Source organism: Simochromis diagramma, unplaced genomic scaffold (genome assembly GCF_900408965.1).
Source record: "Simochromis diagramma unplaced genomic scaffold, fSimDia1.1 OVJJ01000205.1, whole genome shotgun sequence".
In the NCBI taxonomy this organism is placed as follows: domain Eukaryota; kingdom Metazoa; phylum Chordata; class Actinopteri; order Cichliformes; family Cichlidae; genus Simochromis; species Simochromis diagramma.
Window position 1 is genome coordinate 2,354,430 of NW_024386782.1, and position 25,743 is coordinate 2,380,172.

General features: G+C 40.5%; 1 protein-coding gene across 2 annotated transcripts; it reads right to left on the reverse strand.

Annotated features, from left to right (window-relative positions):
• Window positions 1-367: 367 nt before the first annotated feature.
• Window positions 368-25,743, reverse strand: LOC120724072 (protein APCDD1-like). Of its 2 annotated transcripts, XM_040016045.1 has the most exons (6): window positions 25,666-25,743; window positions 25,312-25,577; window positions 18,039-18,222; window positions 16,823-17,348; window positions 6,339-6,660; window positions 368-5,057 (listed from the first exon to the last, which is right to left on the reverse strand). In XM_040016045.1, the coding sequence occupies exons 2-6, from the start codon at window positions 25,349-25,351 to the stop codon at window positions 4,594-4,596; spliced, it is 1,536 nt and encodes a 511-aa protein (XP_039871979.1). In that variant the 5' UTR covers window positions 25,352-25,577; window positions 25,666-25,743; the 3' UTR covers window positions 368-4,593. The 2 variants fall into 2 exon arrangements, with proteins under 2 accessions (XP_039871979.1, XP_039871971.1); XM_040016037.1 differs by having other exon boundaries at window positions 25,312-25,720.

A 25,743-nucleotide genomic window follows, 5' to 3' on the forward strand; every position in this document is an offset into this window, starting at 1 on the left:
TTCTAAATTTGCTTTATATCTCTGCTTCATAGGTATTGCAGTGGATATATATGTATATATTTTTGATGTAACCTAGATTGGTCAGATGAATCAAGATGGAAGTTTTGGGTTGTACTTTAGTTAGCGAGGAAGGGATTGTTGTACATTTCTTGTGGTTTGAGCTCCCACAAACTAGGCGCTGTCACTGTCGGTTACGCCAAGGTAATTTTATGCATTTCTGGTACATTATAGTATTCCAGATGAGGGGGGAACATCTGTGGTAAGCTTGTTCCTAAATTTTTTATTTTTATTTTTATTTTTTTTTGTTAGCCTGATTGGTAAAATGAGAAAGCGTTCTTTACAAGATGCTGATTATTTTATTTTTTTCTTTTTGCACAGAGTTGAAACCTACAATTATTCTGTTAAAGCACAAAGTGACGTGATTCACTGCAGCATTGGTAAAAGACCACTTTTTTTTTTTTTTTTTTTTTTCTCTCTCTCTCTCTCTCCCTCTCTCTCTGTTTGGCGCTAGAGAGTTGGAGAATTGCATGTTAGACTTTGGCTGTGTGACTATAGTGTTAAGAGACGAGCTGAAAGTTGCATAATTGTATGCTTGAAGTACAGAGTGGCCCCTTTGAGTGAGACGTTGCTAGTACTGTTTTTGTCTTCGTTCTTTATGGTATAGATTCAACAAGATGCTGGGATCATTTCTCAGATTCTCAGACATATTGAATGATTGTATTGCATAGTTGCTGCTCATTTGTCAGCTGCACATGCATGATGTGAATCTCGTTCCACCACATCCCAAAGGTCACTGTTGTTATTGTTACTGTGGTTAAGGTTGCCTTCATTATCAGCTTGAAGCAGTCTGGTCATTCTCCTCTGACGCCAACAAGCCATTTTTACCCAGAGAACTGCTGCTCACTGTACGTTTTTTGTCTTTTCCGACCATTATCTGTAAACTCTAGAAATGGCTGTGTGGGAAAACCCAGCGACTATGTTCAAAGTTGTAAATCAACTTTCTTCTCCAATCTGGTGCTCTGTTTGAAGTCCAGCAGGTGTTCTTACCCATGCCATGAGTTGCTGCTATATGATTGGCTGTAGTAATGACCAATTATACCACCAATTATTTTAAGCTGTGGGTAGCTTCTCCCATCAGCAGCACAATCAACCATATTTATGATTTATCCTGTCAGGTTTGAGCATAGTTAATTTGTTGCTATAACAATACGAACATGTACTGGCTTAAAATGAGCGGTGAGTTGGAACACTCGATATTTGGCTCACAGATGGAGGATGTGGCTAATGTAAGTAATATGTCACGGTGTAATATCACTCGAATTGCGTGTATATGTTTCTATTCAATAGAGCTAAGGTTTTTGTCATCACCTGAATGGATTTTATTTATTTATTCCCCCCCCCCCCATATTTTTGGGGGGGTTAAATCCTTTGTTTTTCCACCTTACTCATTGCGGACAACAGAAGACCTTATCAAATGTGAGTAAATGCTGCTGCTTCACAGTAACTTTGTACTGAGAATAAATTACAGCCGAATGTTACAGACCTGATCATATATATGTATATGTCTGAGGATAAATTTCGCCTCCATCTGCTCCTTTAAAGCTGCTCAGTGGACAGTTTGTCCTTGGCAACTTCCATGTAAGACTCCCTCGTACATCCACTTTGCAAACCCATAAAACTGGGGCTTTTTAAATGCCCTGCTGGGAACCATAAAGTGTAACAAAGGGATTAACAAAAATATGTTCCCTGTTAAATGTTCAGTAAGCTACAATATACAAAATCTGGCTGTAAGAGCAGTAATGAACACGAAGGAGTATCAAACCTTTGTAATCTCATACATGTATCCAGTTATTGAGACATTTCTTGGAGCCCGTTAAAGCTTCTTTAGCCTGGGAACACTGAGAAAAACGATGCACTATTAATGATGACACACAAAACCTCAAGCTTAAATTTGACAGAAGCATGCTGGGAAACTCCAATCCTTGTCCATGACCGAGAGGGAGATCGAAATGACAACATATGATAATGATGAGTGAAACCCCATGAGCTTAATTAAGGCTGAAATAAAGATCCCACTGGAGGAGTGGAGTTTTGATACTGAGCCACACATGCGGACTTTAATCCCATTAAGGCATTTAGAATTTATTCCACCCTCAGGTTCAAAAACCACCCGAAAGAAGCAACAAACACTAATCCCTTTGTTTCTTATATTACAGAGGCCTTTGCTAGAAGACCACAGTTACAACTCCACGTTGTTGACGGGTAACACAGCTTGACTACACAGTGATGCATCATCACAGTCGATCCTTTGTGATTGCACAAACATCTTATTTGTGTTAGACGCGGCGAGTCTTCGGTAATATCACTGAAATGATTATATACAGTAGATTTTCTTCTTCACACAGCCACAGTGGAAACCAAACAATTAAGATGTGACTAAAGGGAAAATTCTCAGCTTTAATTCAAAAAGCTTGAAGAGATGAGACATTTTTATACACAGTCCCATTTTTAGAGGCTCAAAATTAGACAAACAATTTTTAATATAAGGTTAGTTTCTAACACTTAGATAAAAATCTTTTGGAGTCGATGGCTGCCTGAAGTCTAGAACTCATAGCTAAATGCTGATTCCTCTCTTGGCGTGCTCTGCTAGGTCTTTACTGCAACATAACTTCAGCTGCTGCTTATTTTGGATCTCTCTGCCCTCATTATGCACTGTTAGGTTGAGATCAGGTGACGGAGTTGGAGCCTCACAAATATCACATTTCTTTACCTTAAAAAAAAAAGAAAAGAAAAAGAAACTTTTGGAGTGATCAGATCAACAATGTTGTGCGCTCCTGCCAGCACTGCAAAACCAACCCAAGACTTTTTAAGCCTAGCAATGGCCTCTTTCAGTGCAGTGTCTCCGTGAGTTCTTGTGAACTAATACCAAATGCAAGTTCTGCACTTGTAATGGAATAATAGGGAAACAAGCATCACCTGGGCAGCAAATTGTCCAATTACTTTGCAACTTTACTTTTCATTAAACCTCAGAGCTGAAGTCAGCACTTCAATCACACATTAGTTTGATTTTAAAAATCCACTGAGTTGGTTTACAAAAGCAAAACAAAACATTTTAATTGTCCAAAATGTCTGGGTCTAACTGTAGTTATTTTTGGTTGTAGAGATGTAAAGTTTCCGCTCTTCACCGATGAGGTATCATAAGCGTGAACAGTTAATTATGATCAAATTGAAATGCATCCAAGTGCTTGTTGATTTATCACTGAAAAATAGCTTAAGTTTCCACAATGGATGGAGTGAAACTGAAACTAGCATACTGAAGTATTACCCTTTAAAAAGAGAAAAACAGTTTTTAGTGACTGTAAATCATAGAATTGTCATTTTATTACACAATTTAGATTTCCCAAAATTTAAGGGTTTAATTTTATTTTAAGAAAGGATAATCCTCTTAACCTTGACAAATGGAGTTCCTATTTATGCTTGAAAAGGGAGTAACGTAGTAAAAATCCTTCCTGTAGTACCAGCCCAGAAGCTGTAGTTCAATAAATCCATGGATTTCCAGTTCCATTAATAGCAATTATAAATGTAAAATTACTGGCAGTATAATTTCAGAGCTAACATTAAATACATTGCAGGGAAGTTTGCCTTTAGATCTTTGCGTATAGTCAGAGAGAAATAAAACAGTCATCGTTCACAGTTGCAATAGATTGATAAAGAACCAAAATATCCACTTTATTAGTAGTATAGAGAATGACTTGGACAAACTAATGTAGCTCTCACTTGAAGTGATATCCTGCATTCTTGGATGTGGTAGTTTGTCACTTTTCCAGGTGTCGTTCCCACTGTGAGCATTGCGTAACTACAAAACCGCCTCGTTGGACTCAAGGTCGAGTGTCTGCCAGCGAGGAAGCAGCTGTCTGAGCGGTGAGGGAACAAAAACATCTCTCTAGATTACATGGAGGGTAACTGTTGGCACATGAAAGAGTTTTATTTCATTCAAGACAAGAGCTTGGTCATTGTTTGGAATAGGAGGCCAATACCCGCTGCCGACTTCACCATACTTCAAGGCTATATGTCGAAGAAAGAGAAAAAAAAAAAAAAAAAAAAAGATTCTAACACGTTAAGTACATTTTATTGTAAACGGTGACGAGCGTGTCCTCCGATGAGAGGGGAAGAGCACTGTCAAAATTTCGCTGTAGAAAATGTTTCCTTGTATGAGTTTCTCTACGAAGGTGGGGGGAAAAAAAAGCATGATCTAGTCGAAGCTAAATAGATCATATAAAACAGTCGCAGGTAAATAGATCATATATAACATATTCTCATGTCTGTGTGTGGATATAAAGACATCTTTGTATGTTTGTATAAACACAGGTCAGTCTTTGGTTCCACTCTAAAGTGCAGTTTCTGTGGTGCAGCAGTCTCAAGTCTTTGGTAAAGAGTTCAGAGGTTTAGGGACCAGTCTTTATGCTCCTTTATTCATTAAAACAACAAATGTAAACTTAGTCTACCAATGCAGTCTCTGTGACCCCCTCTGGGTCTCTGATGAATCCACACTCCTCTTTTGTGTCTTTGTGGATAAAATACTCAACCTGCTCTCTAGCTTTGCCAGAATAGAAGTTGAGCAGTAACGAACGCGGCGATGGCCAGCGCGGCGCGTTTCTGGCCGCCTCTGTGCCATCCTGTGCAGCCGTTGGGGTGCAACGGAGGCCCCTCTGTGTCATCCGTTTGGCTGGAATCTGATGGCTGGCTGCTGGATGAACACTGGACCAGGGGCATCTGGTAGGACGTGGCTCGCTTCTCCGGGCGGTCCGGACTGGAGCCGTCGCTGGGGCGCTGGCCGTTGTAGAGCAGGTAGCGTCCATGAGCGTCCTGCTCCATGCGGAACAGCTCATACTCTGTGTGCGGCAGCCGGATGCCCAACGCCACGCAGCCATTGGTTAGGGTGACATCCTGCTCCACACCGACCTGCCAAGACCCCTGCACTCCACACTCATTACCACTGAAGACATTGAGGAGGGATGTGGTGGCCACGTCCATGGGAGTCACTCTCATGTGGTTCACTAAAAGAAGATGACATAAGAAGACCTTTAAAGCGATCTATTATGCTTATTTTAAGCCTTTTTATTATTATTACTACTAGAGTAGCTTTGCATGATTCACAGCTCAAAACACACAAATTTATCTCGCACTGAGTGTGTGAGGAAGCCCCAAATTTCATCCTTTTTCAAAATGTTTTATTTCCCCTCTTTTTAAGCCAACTTTGCTCAAGCAGGTCTGATCAGCAGGTGGTGGAGCTGCTGTTCCCGCAGCCAGAGCTGTGAGCCTGATATGAGCATATGATGGATATCAGCTCTCACTGACATCACACACAGCCAAATTCTCTAAAAGTTTTAGAGCAGTCTGAAGCCCTGAACTTTTGTCTCTCAAGTATTACTTGTTGAAACCCTGGCTGGCCATTTCTTGTTTTCACTGTGATCTAGAGCAGGGGTCCCCAACTCCAGGCCTCGAGGGCCGGTGTCCTGCAGGTTTTAGATCTCACTCTGGGTCTACACACCTAAATCACATGATTAGTTCATTACCAGGCCTTTGGAGAAATGCAAGACATGTTGAGGAGGTAATTTAGCCATTTGAATCAGCTGTGTTGGATCACGGACACATCTAAAAACTGCAGGACACCGCCCCTGCCGTAGAGTAACATTGTTGCGCTCTGTGCACAGTCAGTATACAAGATGGGCATCGCTTTTTAGAAAGTCAAGTCTACTAAAACTCCATATCTTTGAGGGTGCCCCATCTTTAAGAAATGTGGGAAAGAAACAAAGAACTACATTCTTTATCTAAAAAGTGACGCTAACACAGAAGGGACACACTCACTCATCATATCAGGTTTAAACAAAAAAAAACCAACAACAAGATCTTGAGGCCTCAAAGTGAGACTTCACAAACCAATGGTCGATATTAGGGTAGGTACATCCATCTTTCATACAGCCTGTCTCCAAATGGTAGATAGACAGACTTGAGTTTTAAATGACGTGTCATTGAACCAGTTTATTCTGCTTGTTGAAACAACCTTGGTCTTATTTCTGTCCTTCCCTTCTATCGATTGTGAAAACACTGTGTCTGCGAAGTCAATAGGGATCACATGGATCATAACACGACTACCAGTTAATTAAACAAGCAACAGTTTAACCTTTTTATTCAAAAACTGCTCAAAGTGAGCACGCCAAAAATGTTAGGAACTGGTAGAGGAACTGTGTTTAAACTACACTGTATCAAAATCAGGGTTTGGTAGTGTTTTTAAGAATCAGCATTACGGTAAAAATGCAATTACACCACTAAGTTACCTTTGAAGACAAAATCTGTTCCTCCCACGACGCGGGTTGAGTGAAGCCCTCGACTGTAGCGGCCACGGGCGTAGATGGTGAAGGTGGGGTGTTTACAGATGGGGTCCGAGTAGTGGTAGTAATGGCCCTCCCAGGTGTGGTTGTTATCGTGGAAGATGAAGTGGCGGGTCAGGAAGAGGACCTCCGGGCGAACTTCGCAACGCTGGCTCACCCACTGACCGTACAACCCGACGGTCAGGTCGGCCCGCGGCGGCAGGATGGGAGGGTGGAACTCGTCCGAGCGGTAGATGATACGACAGGCGATGCAGCTGTGGTCGTGGTTCTAAAGAAAAAAAAAAAAAATGAATTTAACTCATAACAACTGATTTCATTTTACCAATAGTAAGTTTAGACAAAAAAGAAAAGTCATAGCACTAAAGCACTAAAGATTGAGATTTTTCACATGACTAAAGTCATATTTACTGAAAACATACAAACTAGGACTATAAATCTCAGTCAGTCAAGCTTTAGTCACAATTGTAGTTTTGGCTTCCCACAGTTAAATGAGCATAATCAAGTGATATAGAAGATACATGCTCTGCTATTTGGAATGAAAATAAATAAATAAATAAATAAAACTTCCTAAATCACTGCCTGATGACGTGCCTTCGTGTGTCATCACAGCTGTTTCCTGCAGAGCTTAGCTGGATGTTTCTTGGACTAGTCTGAATGCATTGTTACTCATCCAAAGACAGATATACAACAGAAATCAGATGTCTGGCAAGGCGGAACGTGCAGAGCTTGTCCCTCAAAGAGGATCATGATTCTTTTTTTGGAAAAACTCGTGCAAAAAAAAAAAAAGTTATGTGTGTCTACACTGCAAAAGAACACAATTTATTTAACTGCCTGAAGATACCACAAACTGCAATAACGTTAGTGCATAAAGGGCACAAAACCAAAAAAAACAATCCATGAATTGTTGCCAACACCGATTGTCCAACATCAACTCTGATCTCCATAAAAGCGAGCCTGCACAGCTGGTCAGTATATCCACCCAGCTCACAAAGATGCACTGAAATCGGCACCCAATCACATTTCGCCAAAGATGTGTGTCCACTAAACAGAATAACAGATGTCTCAGGAAAATTGTCAACATACTGGACAAAAGATCTGTCATCCCCTCAAGTAGTTATTTTTGGCAAAACCTGGATTATCTGCAAAACGTTACATGAGGGCATCCATTGTGTTTGCATTGACAGATCGTGCCAATAATGTGCAAACAAAAATGCCAACATGCCAAAGATGGCGAGGTCTACTAGCAAACAAACAAACGCTGATTTGCAGATGTCAAGAATAACATTTAAAGGCTCCAGATGCCTGAAATACAAGTACTCAGTATAATCTTATAGCTAACAATAAAGTCTTTGCTGCTCTCTGCGGGATATACCATGTGATTAAAGGGATGTACACACAGGAAGAGACTAACAGCAGTGTGGCCTCCAGAGGCCATTGGATGTCAAAATGGATTCTGGCGACTCATAAGCAATGACAGTCCAAATAACCATTGGCTAAACTAAGCGAGTGGGTACTGTGTCCTGAGTTAAACCGATTCTGAGTGGAAGGATTGGTGACTGAAGCTATAAAATAAAAACAAAAGGGGGAGAAAAACAGGCTGTTTTTGCAATGATACTGTAAAGTGGAGAATATATTAGAAGGTTGTCTAAATATTCCAGACCTTAAATGTCTAACCAGTGACAAACTGTCAGATACAAAGCACTGGAAGATGAGCCAATCTCTTCATATGTGCTTAATATGCTGTTTGTAAAGCCATTTTTACATTTTTTACTGTCACAGTTTCCGTTAAGCAAACTTTTTTCCCTGACGGAGACAAGACGATGTAAACACTTGAGAGGAATCAAAGAGTAGACATATGGCGCTATTTCACATTTGATGTCAATAAAAATAAGACGTTTTCAATTCAATTCAATAAAACTTTATTGATCCTGAAGGTTGACCCCGAAGGAAATTGGTTTTGTAAACCATGTGGAACAACTCTCACTGGTAAAAACACTTATATGTATTTACTCTACTACAATCTTATGATATTTGCTTGACTAAAAGTAAAACAACTGATCCTTAAAATAGAACTAAAACTAAATGACGTTTTAGTCGAAAGACTGAAATGAAATCAAGATTTGCTGTTAATACTGACACTGTTTATATGTCATTTTTGGATGTGTGATAATCATGGTGATAGTGTAGGATCATGTGAACAAGTCTGATCTGCAACCATCTTGCAACCGTTTGCCTTCAAAGTAAAAGTTGCACTTTATGAAACATGTAGCCAACAGTAAAAGTAAAAGTTGTTACTTTAATGGCAAATTTTCTCAATTTCTGGTTTACATTGCACTTTTTCCAAGTTTTACTTCCTCTGGGCTAGCAGTTAGCAAGTATTTGAAGACAATCATAAAAACTACAGAAGACAATGACACTCTACTAGCAACCAAAACAATCCCAAGAAGCCTTCTTTGAATCCAGTTTCCACGGCAGTCAGTGGTCACATCATGTCTAAATTGGTACACAACATGACATCATGTGAAAAATCTCAATAATCAGAACTCCACTCACTCATCATGTCTGAGTTCAAATCACGAGATGACAATGGTGAAAACACTGGTGGTGAGTGATTTCACAGTGGTTACGTCTGCGTTTTATACAGTCTATAGTCCGACTGCATCCAACATTTACATTTATACAGGTGGGTGATGGTGAGAAGATTTCAGGGCTCCACAAGAAGTGGTCATAAACAAAAAGAAAAAGTGAACCATTTATGAGACAGTGACATTATGAGATAGTGCAAACTGTTCACGAACTCAAAGTTTAGCCTGCTACTCAAACAAAAGACAAAACAGAAGCATGTTCACTGAAATCTGTTTGTCCTGAAAACCTTTCATGACATCAGCACATTGTGTCATGAAATTCACACACAGAACTACTGGAATCTGTTCGGAGGAGAGTAAGGAAACTATTTCATTCAGTCTGACCCTCTGGAGCGTTTGGAGCCAAAGAGAACACATTGTTTCACAGTACAACACAGATGTCGGGACTACTTAAAGCCATTACACAGAAAACAGCATGCTGAGTTTTAATGCCACACACACACAACGTTTGTACATGCATAAAAAAAAAAACCAGTTAATCATATTCAGTTAATATCACTAGTCAGGTGGAGCAGCGTGTGTCCACAGACAGGACGGCCGGGGCTCTCCAACAGACTCAGAGCTGGAAACTACATCCCATATTCCACAAAATCTCTTCCAAAGACTGAACTCCAGGGAACCAATTGAGTTTTTTGTTATTTGAGGGTGGTCAAAATTTAAGACCTGACCTTCTCAACTCAATCGCTCTTTTTCCCAGACAACATTATGTCTGCATGAGATTTATGGGGAGTTTTAAAAGAAAGAAAGAAATGGAGAACGGTAAAATGAGGAGAAAAAGCTGGAGTATCACTACATCCTGCAGATGAGATAATCCCACTGCAGCTCCATAACCGCCTCAGAGCGAAAGGTTAATGGGACGACTGGAAGGGAGGCCTCCCACCAGAATCCACCAGAATATGTGTGAGAGAACAGTGTGTTTTTAAAAGCGGTGCACTATGTGTGTGTTTATATAAGAGTTGCATATGGAGAGAGGAAAATGCAGCATGTGCGTATATTTTAGCATATATATGTGTGGACATAAGAAAAAGAGCCGGAATCCGGAGAGTTTCAGTCGCAGGTGTGGAAAATGTTTTGTATCTGAAGGGACTCAGAGCCCATAAAATATAGACTTCCTGTCTGGCCTAACAATGAATATGTCCTCCTACTGATACCAATCTGTCCCATATATCATGACACTACCGATGATTTAAACCAGTGCAGGGTTTTTTTTTTTTGCTTCTTTTCCTGATAATGTTATCTGAAAATATAAATCAAACAAAATGACACTACAAGCTCAGAGTTTCTTCCAGAAAAGTTGTGAGTGGGGGGCTGGAGGTGCTTCATTAATATAGCAATATTTAACTGTTGTAATCATAATCATCAATTATGAAGGGAAAAAAAAAAAAAATGCTCACTTTGGACAATGGATGAAGAGAGAGATGGACCAGGGAGTTTATTTCCCCACATCCACTGCATAAAGAGTAAAGTGCATAAAGGAGAGCATTAAATCACAGATGGCCTCATTCACAAAGGATTATGGGTAATTCATCCTCTCTTGATTAGTGGACATAACTGTACAGATATCAGCTCTGCAGCTAATGATTTAAACTGCCTGGTGAGACGGTGAGGTGTACCAGGGAAAATGTTCAGGAGCAGAGGGAGTGAACGTGGATGAGTTCAGATACTTGGGGTAAATCATCCAAAGCAACAGACAGTGCACAGGAGAGGTGAGGAAGAGAGCGCAGCATCAGGGGTGATTTAAGACAGAAGGATAGCGGCAAGAGTGAAGATGAAGGTTTACAAGATGGTAATGAGATCCGCTACGGTGTATGGTTTGGAAATGGGGGGGCAGAGTTGGAAAGTCAGAGGTTTCAAATGAAAAGAATTTGCTTGGGAGTGCAGCTCAACAACCGCTTATTTTTAAATCCGGGATGTACAGGATTAGAAATTAGCATATCAGAGGAACGGCTCAGGCTGCTTTAAAGAAGCAATGCAGAGATGGTTTGAACATGTGCAGAGTAGGAGAATGCTGAACATGGAGATTTCTGGATACAGTGAAGGAGGACATGCAGAGGACACTAGGGAGAGGGTTAGATGCAGGCAGATAGTCTTCTATGGCCACCTGTGAATCTGTAATAATCATAAGAAAAATATGAGAATATGAAAAAGATTAAACTAACCAAAAATGAATCTAGATTTTGTGTAAAAATAAATGAATAAACCCAGTGCACAGGTGTGACAGGGCTCATCTTAGCCAGAACAAGGACAAGCCATGCTTGTACTCGTCCTCATCTAAACCGTGTAAATGCAGTTAGTTCAGTGTTCAAAGAGACTTTCAGTAGAAGACTGAAACAACACCAGAGTGTAAGAGGCTGCGTTTCTTGACCAAAATTTGGAATTTTTATTTTTATTTGAAACTCTGATTTTAGTTACAATTGTTGACAATGACGTGCATTAAGAAATTCTGTACGTAATAATAACGGTAGTGTCATAAAGCATGTGTTAAATGTTTATAAACTATTTACTGATAAACTGGTGGTGGTGGAGAATATTTGATTGAATATTTAATTGTTCAATTAAGAACTACATTTAAAATAAAAGGCTGCTTCATCAGAGTAGTTCCCTTTTATTTACTTGTAAACGGGTTAATTATGTTTGATGTACAAGTTGGATAAATGCCCTCATAACCAGCAAAAATGCTGAAAAGTTTAAGTGGATCTGAGCATGGATGGGTTTTCAGTGTGTCAGTGACCAAAGACTCCAGCCAAGAGTTCAACCTTGTATTTAACAGGAAATCATTAGCAGGCAGGTTTCTTTGCCGCGTTGAGCCTACAGTGTCCGGCTTGCCATGAAATGCTGGACGTACTTTTAGGTAGAAGCAAAGTATTTTATAACTTTACTGGAAATGAAGAAAATAAAAACGGAGGAAATGAGGGAGGATATTACTACCCTTGCTACATATAAGTGACTTTTTTTCCCCCCCATTTCATTTCATTTTTTTTTTTTTACTATACTGAACAGAGGTGACTTACAAATAAAGTGCAATCCAAGTCATGGCAGATTCTTCCATTTGGGACGTAGTTCAGGGAAAGCTGATGTCCAGGAGCAAACATTTTATGAGAAACTGAAACCATATCAGACTTTCAAAACCTTCCGTAGAGACCTGTTGGCAAAACAGACAGTCCTAATACTTTGATTTTTTTAAACTGGCATCCATTGAGCTATACCAGTATCCCTTCTGTAAGACGACTTCCTGGGAATTCATAAAAAACCTTTCATCTCAGATTGACCGGCTTTATTGCTCAAGTTTTGAGGTACTTTCATGAAAGAAATGACCAAGAGCAGCATAACAAGTACACACACAAAATGAGCAAACACAACACTTTAAAAACAGCAACAATATAGAAAAAACCCCAAAACTGATCCCTTCTTAACAAGGATCATTATCAAGTGGTCATTACGCCGCCTCAGTGACGCAGCAATGAGCCGGGGCGACAGAAAACTTAAAAACACAGTCCCCCGCTTTGCTCTTGCATCACTGCTGAGTTCCACCCAGGAACCACAAATGAACATGCTGGCACCAGCAAATGTTCTGGCCTGGGACCAGTCCTGGGACCAGCCCTGGGTACACTGCTCAAGATTAATGTATTGGATCATCACCATGGCAATTAATAAAAAAAAAAAAATCCCTGAAAAGAAACCATTACAACCTCAAGAGATGGTCCAGTTGAGTGCTTTTCGAGTAAGAACGAGTGCGGTATTCTGTACTGCTGCTTTACCAAGAAAATATACGAAACTTAATTTACTGTAACTGAAAAATGCCGTGAAAAACAATACTGTAATGTAGACCTTTGTGTTATTCTAGAAACAAATGACCACGTTTACCCAAACAGGGAGTTACTAAGGAGCTACTTTTTTTGCAAGTTTTATAATGTTCACCTTCAAGAGTTTGGTTTCCACTCAAATACAGTGGAGTTTCAAAGAATCCATTCTGCATTAAATCAAGTTAAACTGTATTTTATTACCGTCATGTCCAGTGTTTATTCCTTGAGCACTGTTCTGGTCTCCAACATCTCTTTTTGTAAATACCTTTAGCTACTAAACGCTCCACTATGTTTGTGTCTGAATGTAAATCAAAGCAGTGAAATTGATGGTTTTAAAACCAGCACACTGAGTTGAAAGATGCTGAAATCACAGCCTGTGTATCTGAGATGACATCATACATTGGTCTGTGAACAACACCCTCAAGATAGGAATTTCAGCCATCACCATATTTGTTTTTAAACTAAACTAAACATGAGAGATTGCTGAATCTGAGAATACGATTAAAACCTTGCAGCACATATCTTCTATTCTACTTCATTATTTAGCAAGCCATCAGCACAGTGGACTGATCTGCATGTTTGTTTTGGCACAGATTTTATGCCGGACACCATCCCATTCATTATGGCTTAGGATTGGAGCCATGAGGATATCAGCTTGTGAGTCTCTGGGACTTTTGTCTACACCCAATCTCTAACCGTAGGTATTTTGCGAGTATGGTGAATGTATTTACCACTACATCACGGAGAAGTAGTTTAACTAAACGGGACAAACATCAAGTCATGTTTAATAAAAACTTAAATGAGTGATTAAGTGGCAGGGTCATTTTTAAATTTCAGATCCGATTTCTATTTGTAACCTAAAGAGTCGCACCCCTGTTGGTCATTAGAAAGAATGCAGTTTTAAGGCACTTTGACACTGGATTCACCTTTTAAGGGGAAATTATGGTACAGCAGTGGCTGTGTGCTGGCAGCTAAATACTGCCCATCTACCTGCAGACAGCATCTTGTCAGATGGGGGCACACCCATGTGCGCTACTCTTGCTTGTGCTGTTGCTGGTCCATTAGCCAGCAGTGCAGAGTCAAACTGAGTGTTAAAAACTATGGAAAGCCAATTCTTGTGCACTTTCCTGGTGCTCCCTTCCCTTTTCTGGCACATTTTTCAACCAATCAGCATTCAACTGATACACAGAGTCATCCATATAGCGCGCCATGCATTTGGGATTTTGGAGGACTGTAGGGGAGCATGTTGGCATTGGCTGAAAGGCTCTCTATAGGTTCTTCATAGGCAAACACATACATAAACTGGCATAATTAAGCATTAGGTGCAAAGACTACATCCATTTTTTTAATGTGATTAAAATGATCTAAAGTGCAAAGTGCAGCTGTAGTGATTGGCAATAATCTTCTGTATGTAGATGCATGCAGCGTTTTGATTAATGCATTTAATGAAAATCCCACAGTCCAAAGACATACCATGGGGTTTTGGTTAATTGGTGACTCTAAACTGCCCATAGGTGTGAATGCGAGTGTGAATGGTTGTCTGTCTCTCTGCGTTAGCCCTGCATCAGGCTCGTGACCTGTCCAGGGTGTACCCAGCTTCTCGCCCTATGGTAGATGGGATAGGCTCCCCCCTGAAAAGGATAAGCGAAGAGAATGGATGGATGGGATGGCATTTAAAGAAATTAAGAAGAGTATTTCTGTAACAGAAACACTCTTCAGGTTACTGAGAGACAATCTTTGTTTCTCAGTAATCTGAAGAACACACTGAAGAGTTTTTATTGGAACTGCTTCCTGGCAAAGAAACAGTCCCTGTTCTAGCTTGACAGCAGGATGTTTCGAAAATACACAAAAAGACTGGCGGTGTTTCAGGGAAGACAATACTTTTTAAAGGTTTGTTAAAAAGAAACTTCACTGACATTAACTGAACTGGAGTGGTAACAGAAATGAAAGAGACAGAAGCAAAAACTCCCTTTTTTCCCTTCAAGGCTGCAACTCTAGGACTGATTCCCAGTTTGGAAGTGTCACTGAAAATTCCGCCAACAGTCCAACTTCCTTTTTTTATTCCAAAAAGATTGAAGACAAAACGGAGCACATGCAACAGTTTGATTTGAGCCCCAGGCACGCATAAGATCGGAGCTGGTATGTGCTCACTGGACTAATTCATATGGCCGCATCAATCCAAATTCTAGGAATACCGCATGATGATTGCTCCCAGAGATAGGCTCGGTTTCACATTGCATCTCTGCAGGCCAGAGGGGCTTAAGGAGAGCAGCTCTGGTCATTACAGCGCCACAGGGGAGCTTGTCTGATCACAGCTCGTCACCCCACACACTGTTTACATTCTGATCAGCAACACCAAGCCCCATCATCCCCATACATATGAATGTTTATTTAGACAGCGGACCCGAACAGGATTTCATTGTGATCTCTGTAGAGGGTGACAGTGAAAACATCACTCTAGGGTTTCAGCCAGCAGGGAAACTCCTTTTCAGCAGTGTAAATACAGAAATTACATCCTGTAAGCACAGTGGAGATGAAATCAGTATGTAGATAGTTTCTGGTTTCTTTCAGTGCAAATATTTAGTGTGCAAAGGTCTAAGCTCAAGATTATTGACTTACACAGAGATCCTAACACAGACTAGGGTTTTCTAAATAGATATCAGTTAGGTACAACAGATGGGCTTAACCGCCTCAGAATAATTTGGATTATCAATAACTCGATAATTCAGCAGAATAATGTAATTTTTTTCCCCCCTAAAAAAAACAAAACAAAAACAACAGGCCTTCCCTCTAAAACACAATAAACACAATTAGTAAACAGTTTATCCTGGTCTCCTCACTGATTTTGGTTAAATTATACATAAGATAGCTCCCAAATTAAAATGTATGTTTTTCAGGTCAGCTCAGGTTCTATCTGGTGTGTGTGGTCTTTGTGGCGTGGAGGGTCAACACAGCAGGGATGGAGTTCAGCTGAGGTTGCACACTGAGTTGCATGCTCGGGACAGAAAACAAAACCCTACCTACGATCCAATGAATACAAACGTCAGGTTTCTGGGTGGGAAGAGTTCTCATTCCCGTCGCTCAACTAAGGACTCCTACTGGTAAGTCATGGTTCCTGCACAGTGAGGCAGCTATCCCCTGCAGGTAATAACTGTTGTTACTGGCAGAGATTCTGCACAACTACAAACTTCAACATAGTCCCTGCCTTACAAACTTTAAAATAATACTGGCTGTTTACTGACAGAGAAACTTAGTGTCTTAACCACAGACTGTGCATAAAAGATGGAAGTAGCTTCCAGTTGTGACATTTGAAACCGAAGTGGGTGTGCCTTAAACTTGCATTCTTTCTAATGCCCAGAAGGGGGCGACTGCTGGTTTCAAAAAGGAGCCTGGTTGCAAAGAAAGTCTGTTGGAAAATGCTAAACAAACATTCTGCAGATCAGCTTTTGAGCAGAGTTACTACTTTCAAGCTGTCTTTAATACAACATAATGTTCATTTTGTAAATTACAGTTCCCACTAGAGTCAAAAGAGGATCAAAGGGTGCATGTTTCAGAATGAGATTTCCGTGCGAGGGTTCAGTGTCTAAGAGTTTCACAGTCTATCCACTCCATGTCTGGTTACAAAACACAAAGATGGCGACAGTGATGACACTCAGCTTGATGCGTCATGATGGTACTTAATTGACTAATGAGTGTTGCCATCTTTTATATACAGTCACACTATTGCTGATTTAAAAAATGTAGGCTTTTAGACAACCCAACAGGTTGTGCTGAAGTACAGCAGCAGACTTAAGGCTATAACAATAGTTCAAAGTTATGGACGCCCCAAAACTTATTTTTTAATGTTTTGTAATTATAAAAACTCTTTAATTTAATATTACGACCCACAAGTGGACAAACTCTGTTCTAGAATCAAGTCTAAGGCTACATAATAGCATCAATGCACTAAGCCCTAAGCGAGGGAGGATCATTAGGGACTTGCCTTGGCGTTTTGCAAAGCGGTCTGGTAGCTGGACGGCTTGTAGTACAACCTCTGCGATGGTTCAGTGTGTATGTCTCCTAGAAACAGCTCCTCCACCAGGTGATCCAGGTTGTGGTGCAGGTACTGCTTCTCCACTCTCAGCAGCTGCAGCTCATGCATGGCAAAGTTAAGCTCTCTGGTGCAGTCGTAGTCGCCCTCCTCGCTCACCAGCTCGTACATCGCGTTGGGTTCCCAGGCGCCCTTCACTGCCCCTTGGCAGCTGCGGTTGAGCCTCTGGCTGAGCTCTTTGGCCACGGTGGCTGTGTGATACACCATCTGGACACGATGGAGCTGGTACTCCGCCTCTGTGCCACCGCGGATGATCCAGGAGGCCTGGCGTAAGCGCAGTCGACCCCGAATCACCAGCGTGTAGATGGGTTTGGTGCAGTGGTTGTCCTCATAATAAAACTGGTGAGCCTGGAAGGTGTTGTTGGGGTAAAACCTGTAGGAGCGTGTCAGGAACTCTGGGCCTGGTCTGACCTCACAGCTGAAAGAGAGGACAGATGGCTGTTAAAAAAAAACAAAAAAAAAAAAAAAAAAAATAAAAACATTTATGTTTGTGTGAAGAGCTGAGTGGTATTCATGTTCCTTGCCTTGAGTTTCACAAACAGCATGTTTGAAATATAACCCAATTAATCTGCACAGAAGATTGACTAGCTTCAGCCTTTTTTATTGGTTGTACGTCTTTGGTTTATTCTTTTGTGAAGAATGTCATGAGATCAGCGTAAGTTTCTGTCTGGTGGTGCATTCAGAGAAGCTCAGACATGTCAGACCTGACAGTAGGAGGCTGAAACTAATCTGTATCTATATATCTATATATAAAGAGCAAAAGCCCCACCCACTTGCTGTTGTTCTTTTTTAACATCATAACCAATGAGTTTGTCTATTACTATTTGTGTTCCTGTTTCCCCATTGTTGAGTTGCAACCATTAGTTTAAAGGAAGCCTCCAAACCACTCCCATGTGCCTGTGAACCACATCAGTGGGTGTAAAAATAAAGAAATGTGGTGAACACACATCGACTCACAGTGAAAGTAATGTAAGCTTTAATTAAACAAAAATCACCTCCTGCTAAGAGTTTCTTACTATAATGAAGTGAAAGTAGTAGCTTGCTAGAGAGTAATGCAAACTCTTAAAGATTTTGGTTAGGGGGGAAGATACAGAGAAAAGACGCCAACCTGGTGGACACCCAGTGGCCCTCCACGCTGGGAGGCATCTGCACAGTGATCCGGGCGCCATTGTGAAGGTGCTTTAGCATGTGCTGGCACTGGGAGTCTTTGATGGATCGGCCAAAGGTTTTCTCTGGATAGAGGCGACTTGAGCGGCTTTCCGAGTAGTGAAGAGAGGAACCTTCAACCCAAACTGTGGGAACAAGACGATGAGAAAACAAAGATGATGATGACGAGCCTTTACGTACAATAACAAATGTAAAACAATCAAACAGAAAATTACATTGTAAACAGCTGTTGAATTACCATTGAGCAGCGTTTGAACATCAAATGTTGGGGTCACCGAGTTTGAAAGGCTGGATAAACCACAGAGGAATCTGTTTATTCTGGCATATCTTTACCTTTTAAAAAATTACCGCTTTTAGGACAACTGGGAACGCCAATTACGCTGAGATCAAACGGAACAGCAGTCTCCCTCATGCTTTCAATCTGCCAGGCCTCTTTGAAGTGTTTAGAAGGTTTAATTTTGTCATTTTAACTCTTGTCATTGCCAGAGATTACATGGCTGCTCCAACAACCTGTAACACCTGGTATGAATGAAAATGAGCAGATCATGAGACAGGTTGAGGGCCAATTAGTGAATTTCGGCTTCCACTCACTTTTAACAACAACATTCAAACGAACCAAGACAAATGACGAAGATTGCGCCGATTTGTATGCTCAGTTCCCACACCGCCCGCGTGCCCTTGACGCACCACATGGAAAAACAGTACCTTCAGCGATGGACTGAGCTTAAAGGGATAAAATGTCGGAAATGAAAGTACTTAAAAAGCCTACAGCCAGAGAAAAGCCCCGAAGCTCACATTCCCTCAAGGATTTATGCCATGTAATACTCCGATATCATCAAAATCTACCTTGAAATATGAAGACTTTGCCATGAATTCTTTCTATCAGACCCGACTTGCCTGGCAATATCATTTAATGCCCAGGAATGCCACTGCGGTCGCCTCTGAGCTTTTAATTTGAGACTAATAACACTGAAGGAGGGAGAAAAACATCTGATTAAAAGAAGCCAAAAGCTCCATGAAGAACAAAGCTCCATCCAGCTGTTTTACACCCAGTCGGGCAGCTCCTATGAGAGCTAGCCCAGGCTTGTGTGTAAATCACCACATCACAGCACTGCTGAATGGAAACACTGGACAGTGGGAGAGACTTGATCCCCCGACTCAGCTGGTGGCATTAGTAACGCTGCTCTGTTTGCTGTAGCTGATCTTAAAAATCAAAGGAGACACTTCACAGTTTGCTGCATGTTATGCACGTATGTATATAAATGTTTTTTTGGTTTTTTTTTAACACCTGCACTCGGCTTGGACCACAGCAACGATCTGAGCGGCTGCCAACAGCTTGTTTTCACTATGATGAGAGCAAAAAACTAACAGTGTGCGCTTGAGAGTGTTAAAAAAGGAAACCTGGTGAGATGTATAATCTAAAACACACTTAACACTTTTATGCAACCCCTCGGGTTTAATAGCAGGTGAATTTAAGGGTTGAGCACATCCAAAAGAAAACGAACAGAAATCTAGCTGCGAAACTGTTAGCCGGTTATAAATTAGGTGAATAGAACATAAAGTGGTACACCGTGCCATTATGTATTTAACAGAAGAATTTTTTAAGAGAAAATGCAAAAGCAGTTTGGGGGTGTGCTGGTGTGGAGCATTCAAGCAGGAAAAAAGTTAGAGATGATCTCAGAGAAGCTTTTGTTGCTGCCCATTAATCTGGGAAGGGCCATTTCCAAACAGTTTGAAGTCTGTCATTATGCAGTGGAAAGATTATTCACAAGTGCAAATCATTCAAGACTGTAACCAATCTTCTAAGGAGTGGACGTCCCAGCAAATTCACCCCAAGGTCACAACGTGCAAAGCTGAGATAAACTGCAAACCCCCCCCAAACCCAAGCGCTACATCTTAGACCGCACAGGCCTTAATTAGCATGTTAAATGCTAAAAGTTCAGGACAGCACAATCAGAAAAAGAATGAACAAGTATGGCTTGTTTGGAAGGTATGCCAGCCTCTTGGCTCTAGAAAGAACAGGAAAACCACAGGACCTCTTGGACAATGTCCTTCAAACAGATCAGACCAAAGTGGAGATGTTTGGCAACAACGCGCAGCAGCACGTTTAGCAAAAAAAGCAAAGGCAATATAATAGAAAAAACAGCTTATATCAGTGTTGATTGAAGGTGATGATTTGAGCTTGTTTTGCAGCCAGGACCTGGGCACCTTACAGTCATTGAGTTGACCGTGAACTCCTCTACTCTACAGTCAAATGATCCCCATGGCTGAATAGCTGAAAAAGAAAAGAATCGAGATGTTGCAACGGCCCAGTCAAAGTCCAGACCTCAACCTGATTGAAATGTTGTGGTGGAACCTTAAGAGAGCTGTGCCTAGATGAGTTCATGGAAACCTCAATGAACTGAACGAAACTGTAAAGACGAGTTGGCCAGAATTCGTCAGCAATCAAACGAGAGCCCGATCCAGTCGCACAGAGAACAATTACTTCAAGTTAAAAAATGTTAAAGATGATTCTACAAGCTAAAACCTCAGAGGGTGTACTTAGTTTGTCACACGCTTCTGCATTTTGGCTTCGTTTTTGTTAAACAATGACAGTGTAATATGTCATGTTGTGGTTCATCTGAGATTTTATTTGCTGATTTTTTTTTTTTTAAATTATATGCTATATGTAAAACTAATTTTATCCATCAGTCTGCTAACATATTGTTTTCTGAAGTTTGTGCTCAGTGGAGACCCGGGGATTGTCCGGAAAACTGTGGAATAACACTATCGTATCATTTTTTCTGAGAAAAATGAAGATTGGAACGGGAATTTCAATTAGATATACTAGTTGATATTGACAGTGCTTTTTTTTTTTGTTTATTTTGTTTTAAAAAAAAAAAAAAAAAAAAAAAAAAAAAAAAAGGGTAGATCTGTGATCTTTTAGCTTTACCTGGCAGAGTTGGGTCTGGAATTTGTTCAGAAACATCATATAAGCCAGAAAAGTGGAACTAAGAAGAATCCTGAATAGAAATTTGCCGTTTTCACACCTCATCCACAAAGAGCCAATCAACAGCTGAACTATGAAACATTTGAGTCAGTCATGTTGCACTGAAGCATGCGCACAGCAGAGACAGAGTTTCAACTGAGTGGTGGGACACGAATCTGCTGGCTATTGGAGTAAAGATGGTACTTTGTGTACTTTTTTCTCACATTACTGTGTGAGCATAAGTTCATTAACCAAAAAAACCTCCCCAAAACAAAAAAGAAACAAAAAAAGGACAGAACTAATTTTTTTGAGGAGGGAGTGGTTTCTAAAGGTTACTGAAGCTTAATGTCGGATTTACGCAACAGCCTGAGAATGAAGGAGGAGAATAATAAATCTTTGTTTCTGTGAAAATCTGCTGTTTCGTTAGATTAAGACATAATTTGTTATCTCCAACAATGTTTTCTTAAGTCGTGGTCAAATGTTTTTTTTTTTCTTTGTGATAAGATTGTGAGCAACATCGCTGATATCTTTCTGTCATGACGTTAGACAGACCTGATCCAGAGTCAGCAGTGTCATAGCGAAGCCGGTGCAAATATCAAAATTATAATGAAACGTGAGCTTCATTTTGAACCACAGTTACAAATCTTCTTACATTACATCAAAGACAAATGTGGACCTACTCGAAATGGAAAACAGACTCAGACAGGGAAATAAATGAGGAAATGATTATATGGAGGTTATGTGTAGCTTGTTAAAAATGACTTTATAAGAGGAGGCATCAGACGCCTGCTTCTTTACACTTTTTAGTGTTGAATGTGTGACTTTCTTCCACTAGGTTTTTTGTTTTTTTTTTCTTCTAACTCTTCGTTAGTGAAGGCAATAATCAGAACGGCTCAACTCAAACTCTTTCTGGCCCTTCGCTGCTGCTGCTGCTTTCCCAAACTGCTGCTCTATCTAAATCAAAGCACCCACAAAACTCCCAGAGTCCCAAACCACGGCGAACATTTCCAGTTGGCCCGATCCCACTGGTGAGGTAAGAAGGCTGGGACCCCTGACAAGAAGAGAGACTGTACAGCATTTATGGGAAGAGAAAAATCCTAAATTTCCAGAGCAGAGACCAGACAAAGGACTTTTCTTCTTGTTATCTCAGAGTCTGACAGTGACCGCGCAGGAGTTGAAAAGGGTAGACAAAATGACACTTCAACTTCAGGGCAGCTGCATCCAGAGGTGGGCAGTTATAGAGTACATAAAAAAAAAAAAAAAAAAAAATAGAAAAGTGGAGGTGCTTGAGTACTTTGAAAGGCTTTCGACTTGGAGATCAGAAGGAAAATTGCACCTTTCAAAAGCCAGTACACATTTATCTAAGTTACTTACACAGATTAGGAAGTAAAAGCCATAAAATACTGCTTTGGTTCAGTAACAAGAGAGTAGAGCCAGCTGTCAGATTGTACTTGCATGGGGGAAATGCCAAAACAATGTCAAAGGAAAGAGGAGCTTTGAGCTACACTTGACTCTCTGTTTTTGTATTTTAGATGCATTTAGGTAAACTTATATAAACTTGAGAAGTAATAAGTAATAAGATACAGCACAACCATACAGGCTGTAATTTGGCACAGAAAATGCTCATGTTTAGCAGGTGTAATGCACGCTAGCGGTGAGCATTAAACATTAAGAAGGCTGAGCCAGGAGGGAACGTCATTGCTTCTAGTCTAAGTTTTTACCCGAGGGTGGCAGGAGTAGGAAACCCAGTTTTAATTTTCCTCAGTGGGACACGCATATCTACAAATTTCAAGTTGCTAAGACAAAACCATGATTGTCAACATCACAGTGGTGCCAAGTGAAAAGCCATCAGAAACAGCAGGTATTTTCAGGCTCTGGGGCTCATGGCAATCAGGTTGATGAGATTTTTTACTCTGGACCAAATGTTGGAAAATACATTTTCTATTTTTGTTCAGAATTTTTCTTCCTTTGGGACAAATTAAAGACATCCATCCATTTTCTTCCACTTCTCCAATTTCCTTAATCCAAACCTTTGACTGTTTTTGAAAAATGTTGAAGAAATAAGAAAAAAAAATTCACCACCATAATTACTATTAATAAAAAAATAATACTTTTTTAATTCTGAAAAAATACACCAACATAGACCACACACACGAATGGAACAGGAATTTCACAGGGCCCCTGTAGTCTCATTTTAGAGTATTTAGCAGCTGCTTTGGCACTTTAAAGGTTTTTGGGGGATTTTTCTTGGAAGCCATCTGATTCTTCGTAGCTCAACCTTCAAGAGGGAAAATGGAAATGTGAACATCTGCATTTCAGTGTCAACAACAACACCTCCAACAGCTGATGTGGACCATGCTTCACATAAAAGTTACAGAAAAGTGACTAAATGGACCTTGAGATGAGATTGTTTTGTAATCCATCCAAACTTCACAACCAGCACTTTTACTGCATTCCTGCACTGGCTGCTGATACAGATGTGCGGGACAAACCGGGCTACAAATTGTGCCTCCTACTTCCTTTCCTCGCTTCCTTTCGCTGCAGTTTGACTGCATCTCTCTCAGTTATGCCGGCATGACTCTCCCTCTCGCTATGAAATTATTGTGCAAATTGTCTGAGTGATGCTTTGCAATTATGGCAATGGTTATTTGGCGTCTTTGGAGATCTGCTAGTCTCAAACTGCTTTGACTTCCAGACCACTTTAACAGCTGATAAATGCTGGTAACTGGCATCCAACCCAGTGCAACCCCAAATTACAGCAGCTTTTGCAGAGCCAGACCAATGCATCGGCAGACTGACAGCACTAGCTGATACGATATATTATGTTTTAGGCATTTTGCACAAATGCTTTTATGAACCTTCAAGACATCAACACAAACTCCTTTAAATGATTTCAATCACAGTGCGTCAGCAACGTAGCTGGTGTCTCCAGGAAAGATTTGTTGGTGTATTACCATTCACTAAAGTTACTTTACAGTGACTACTGTGATGTTAAGTACAAAATTATTGGCTATGATTTTATAATGCAATAGCACATCTGTCCAATCTGGATTTCAGAGGCAGGCATGAGATTAAAATGTGTATTTTTTTCTATTTTTAACCCCTTTTTTGAACCAAAATGCCAATTTTGGCAATATATGTGAAATATTAGTCAAATTATAGCAAATATGGGTGAAATGTGTTTCTATTTTTTTATTGCTACTTTCTATTCTTTCAACTTTTCTGAAAATTTAAAGAAACTATAGCCACATGACCACCACACACAAAATAATATAATGATAAAAAAACAACAACAGCAACTACTCTGAAATGAACATTAAAGTAAAGCTGTCAGTTAAGCCAATATCTATATGCAGATACAATAAAAACTTCATGGCTCCATTGAGGTCCACTGAGCAGAATAGATTAGATTCAGTAAAAAGGTGAAATAGAAGCAGCTGCTCTTCCGTGGGTCCATTTCTTGGCTTTTTTTTTTTTTAACCTTTCCGTTTTGCTCTCCAAAGACACGCTGAGGTTTTCTCTCCCAGTAAATTTACAGCGCACTCTAATCTAGCCTGACAGTGCATTTTCATTGCCACTCTGAAAGGCTGCAATAACACACCACTTAATTGAACGTTCGGATTCACTTAAACACACTTAAGGATAAGTGGACCCCAAAATGTTTTTTTTATCTCAACCAGGTTATTTGAAGTTGCTGCCAAATGTTGCCTTCCACTGTCACTGGCAACAGATGGATTGGGTCAACTGCAGTCCCATAATCCTCTGCTGCTCAGACAGGGTTTTCATCAGGATTGGATGTTTTAAGTGGCTCTTAACTCTCGCAGCGCTTTCATCTGCCCAGCAGCCTCGGGGAAGATTTTTATTGCCTTCTAACCTTTATACATCACTATGGCACAAGGCGCAAAGTTAACACAAAGTTTGTCCTGAATGGAGGCAAACATCAAGCCATGATAGTGAACAGGTGTGATGAAGGGAATTTTAACCTACGAGTGACCCACATCTTACATATGTGCGGTTTAAATGATTAGCAAAGTAAATAAATTAACTTAAATGACCGTCTGAAATTGTTCTAACTGTACAGCTTGTATAGAAAAACAAATACGAAACACATGGACATGTTTCCAAGCGCACGTGGAGTAAAACATGCTTTGAGCTCAGTTTCTTAAAATCTTTTAACACTGACACTTGTTGCAGCGCACGAAACCTCAGAATAACAAACACTAGCACATGGGGAAAAGTTTCTTACCCAAAAAAGCAACAAGAAGCAGCTTAGATGACGGCCCCATTTCAGACTTGGTTGGATTAAAACGAGCTTCACGCTGGTCACAACGGAGATCAGGCTTCCCTTTATTCAGCGTCCGTAGTTATTCCGACAGAAATCCTCACATTTTGGATCCAAAGCGTGGAGAAAACACTTTTGCAAAATCCGAGCATCATATGAAGAATGCTCTCGATACGCAGAGGGAGAGAATAAGAAGCCCGCTGTACTTTCGCATCCGAACAAAGAATCCTCTGGAAATCAAAGTAAAGTTTAAAGTTTACAGCGAGCCACCCTGAAACAATCAGAGATTGTGGTGCTGAGTTCAAAAAGCTTTCTTACTTTAGCGCGCGTGTCCTGTGTGCTGCGCCCCGGAGGAGTGTTTGGAAGTGTGTCCAGAGATTGGACTCACCCCGCCCA

Excerpts from the sequence above, each read along its gene's own strand:
- LOC120724072 (XM_040016045.1), bottom strand. The coding sequence starts at position 25,351 with ATGGGGCCGTCATCTAAGCTGCTTCTTGTTGCTTTTTTGG. Across the intron at positions 18,223-25,311 it reads GCTTCTTGTTGCTTTTTTGG|TTTGGGTTGAAGGTTCCTCT; the intron begins GTAAGAAACTTT and ends TTGTTCCCACAG. Across the intron at positions 5,058-6,338 it reads AACAGATTTTGTCTTCAAAG|TGAACCACATGAGAGTGACT; the intron begins GTAACTTAGTGG and ends ATCTTCTTTTAG.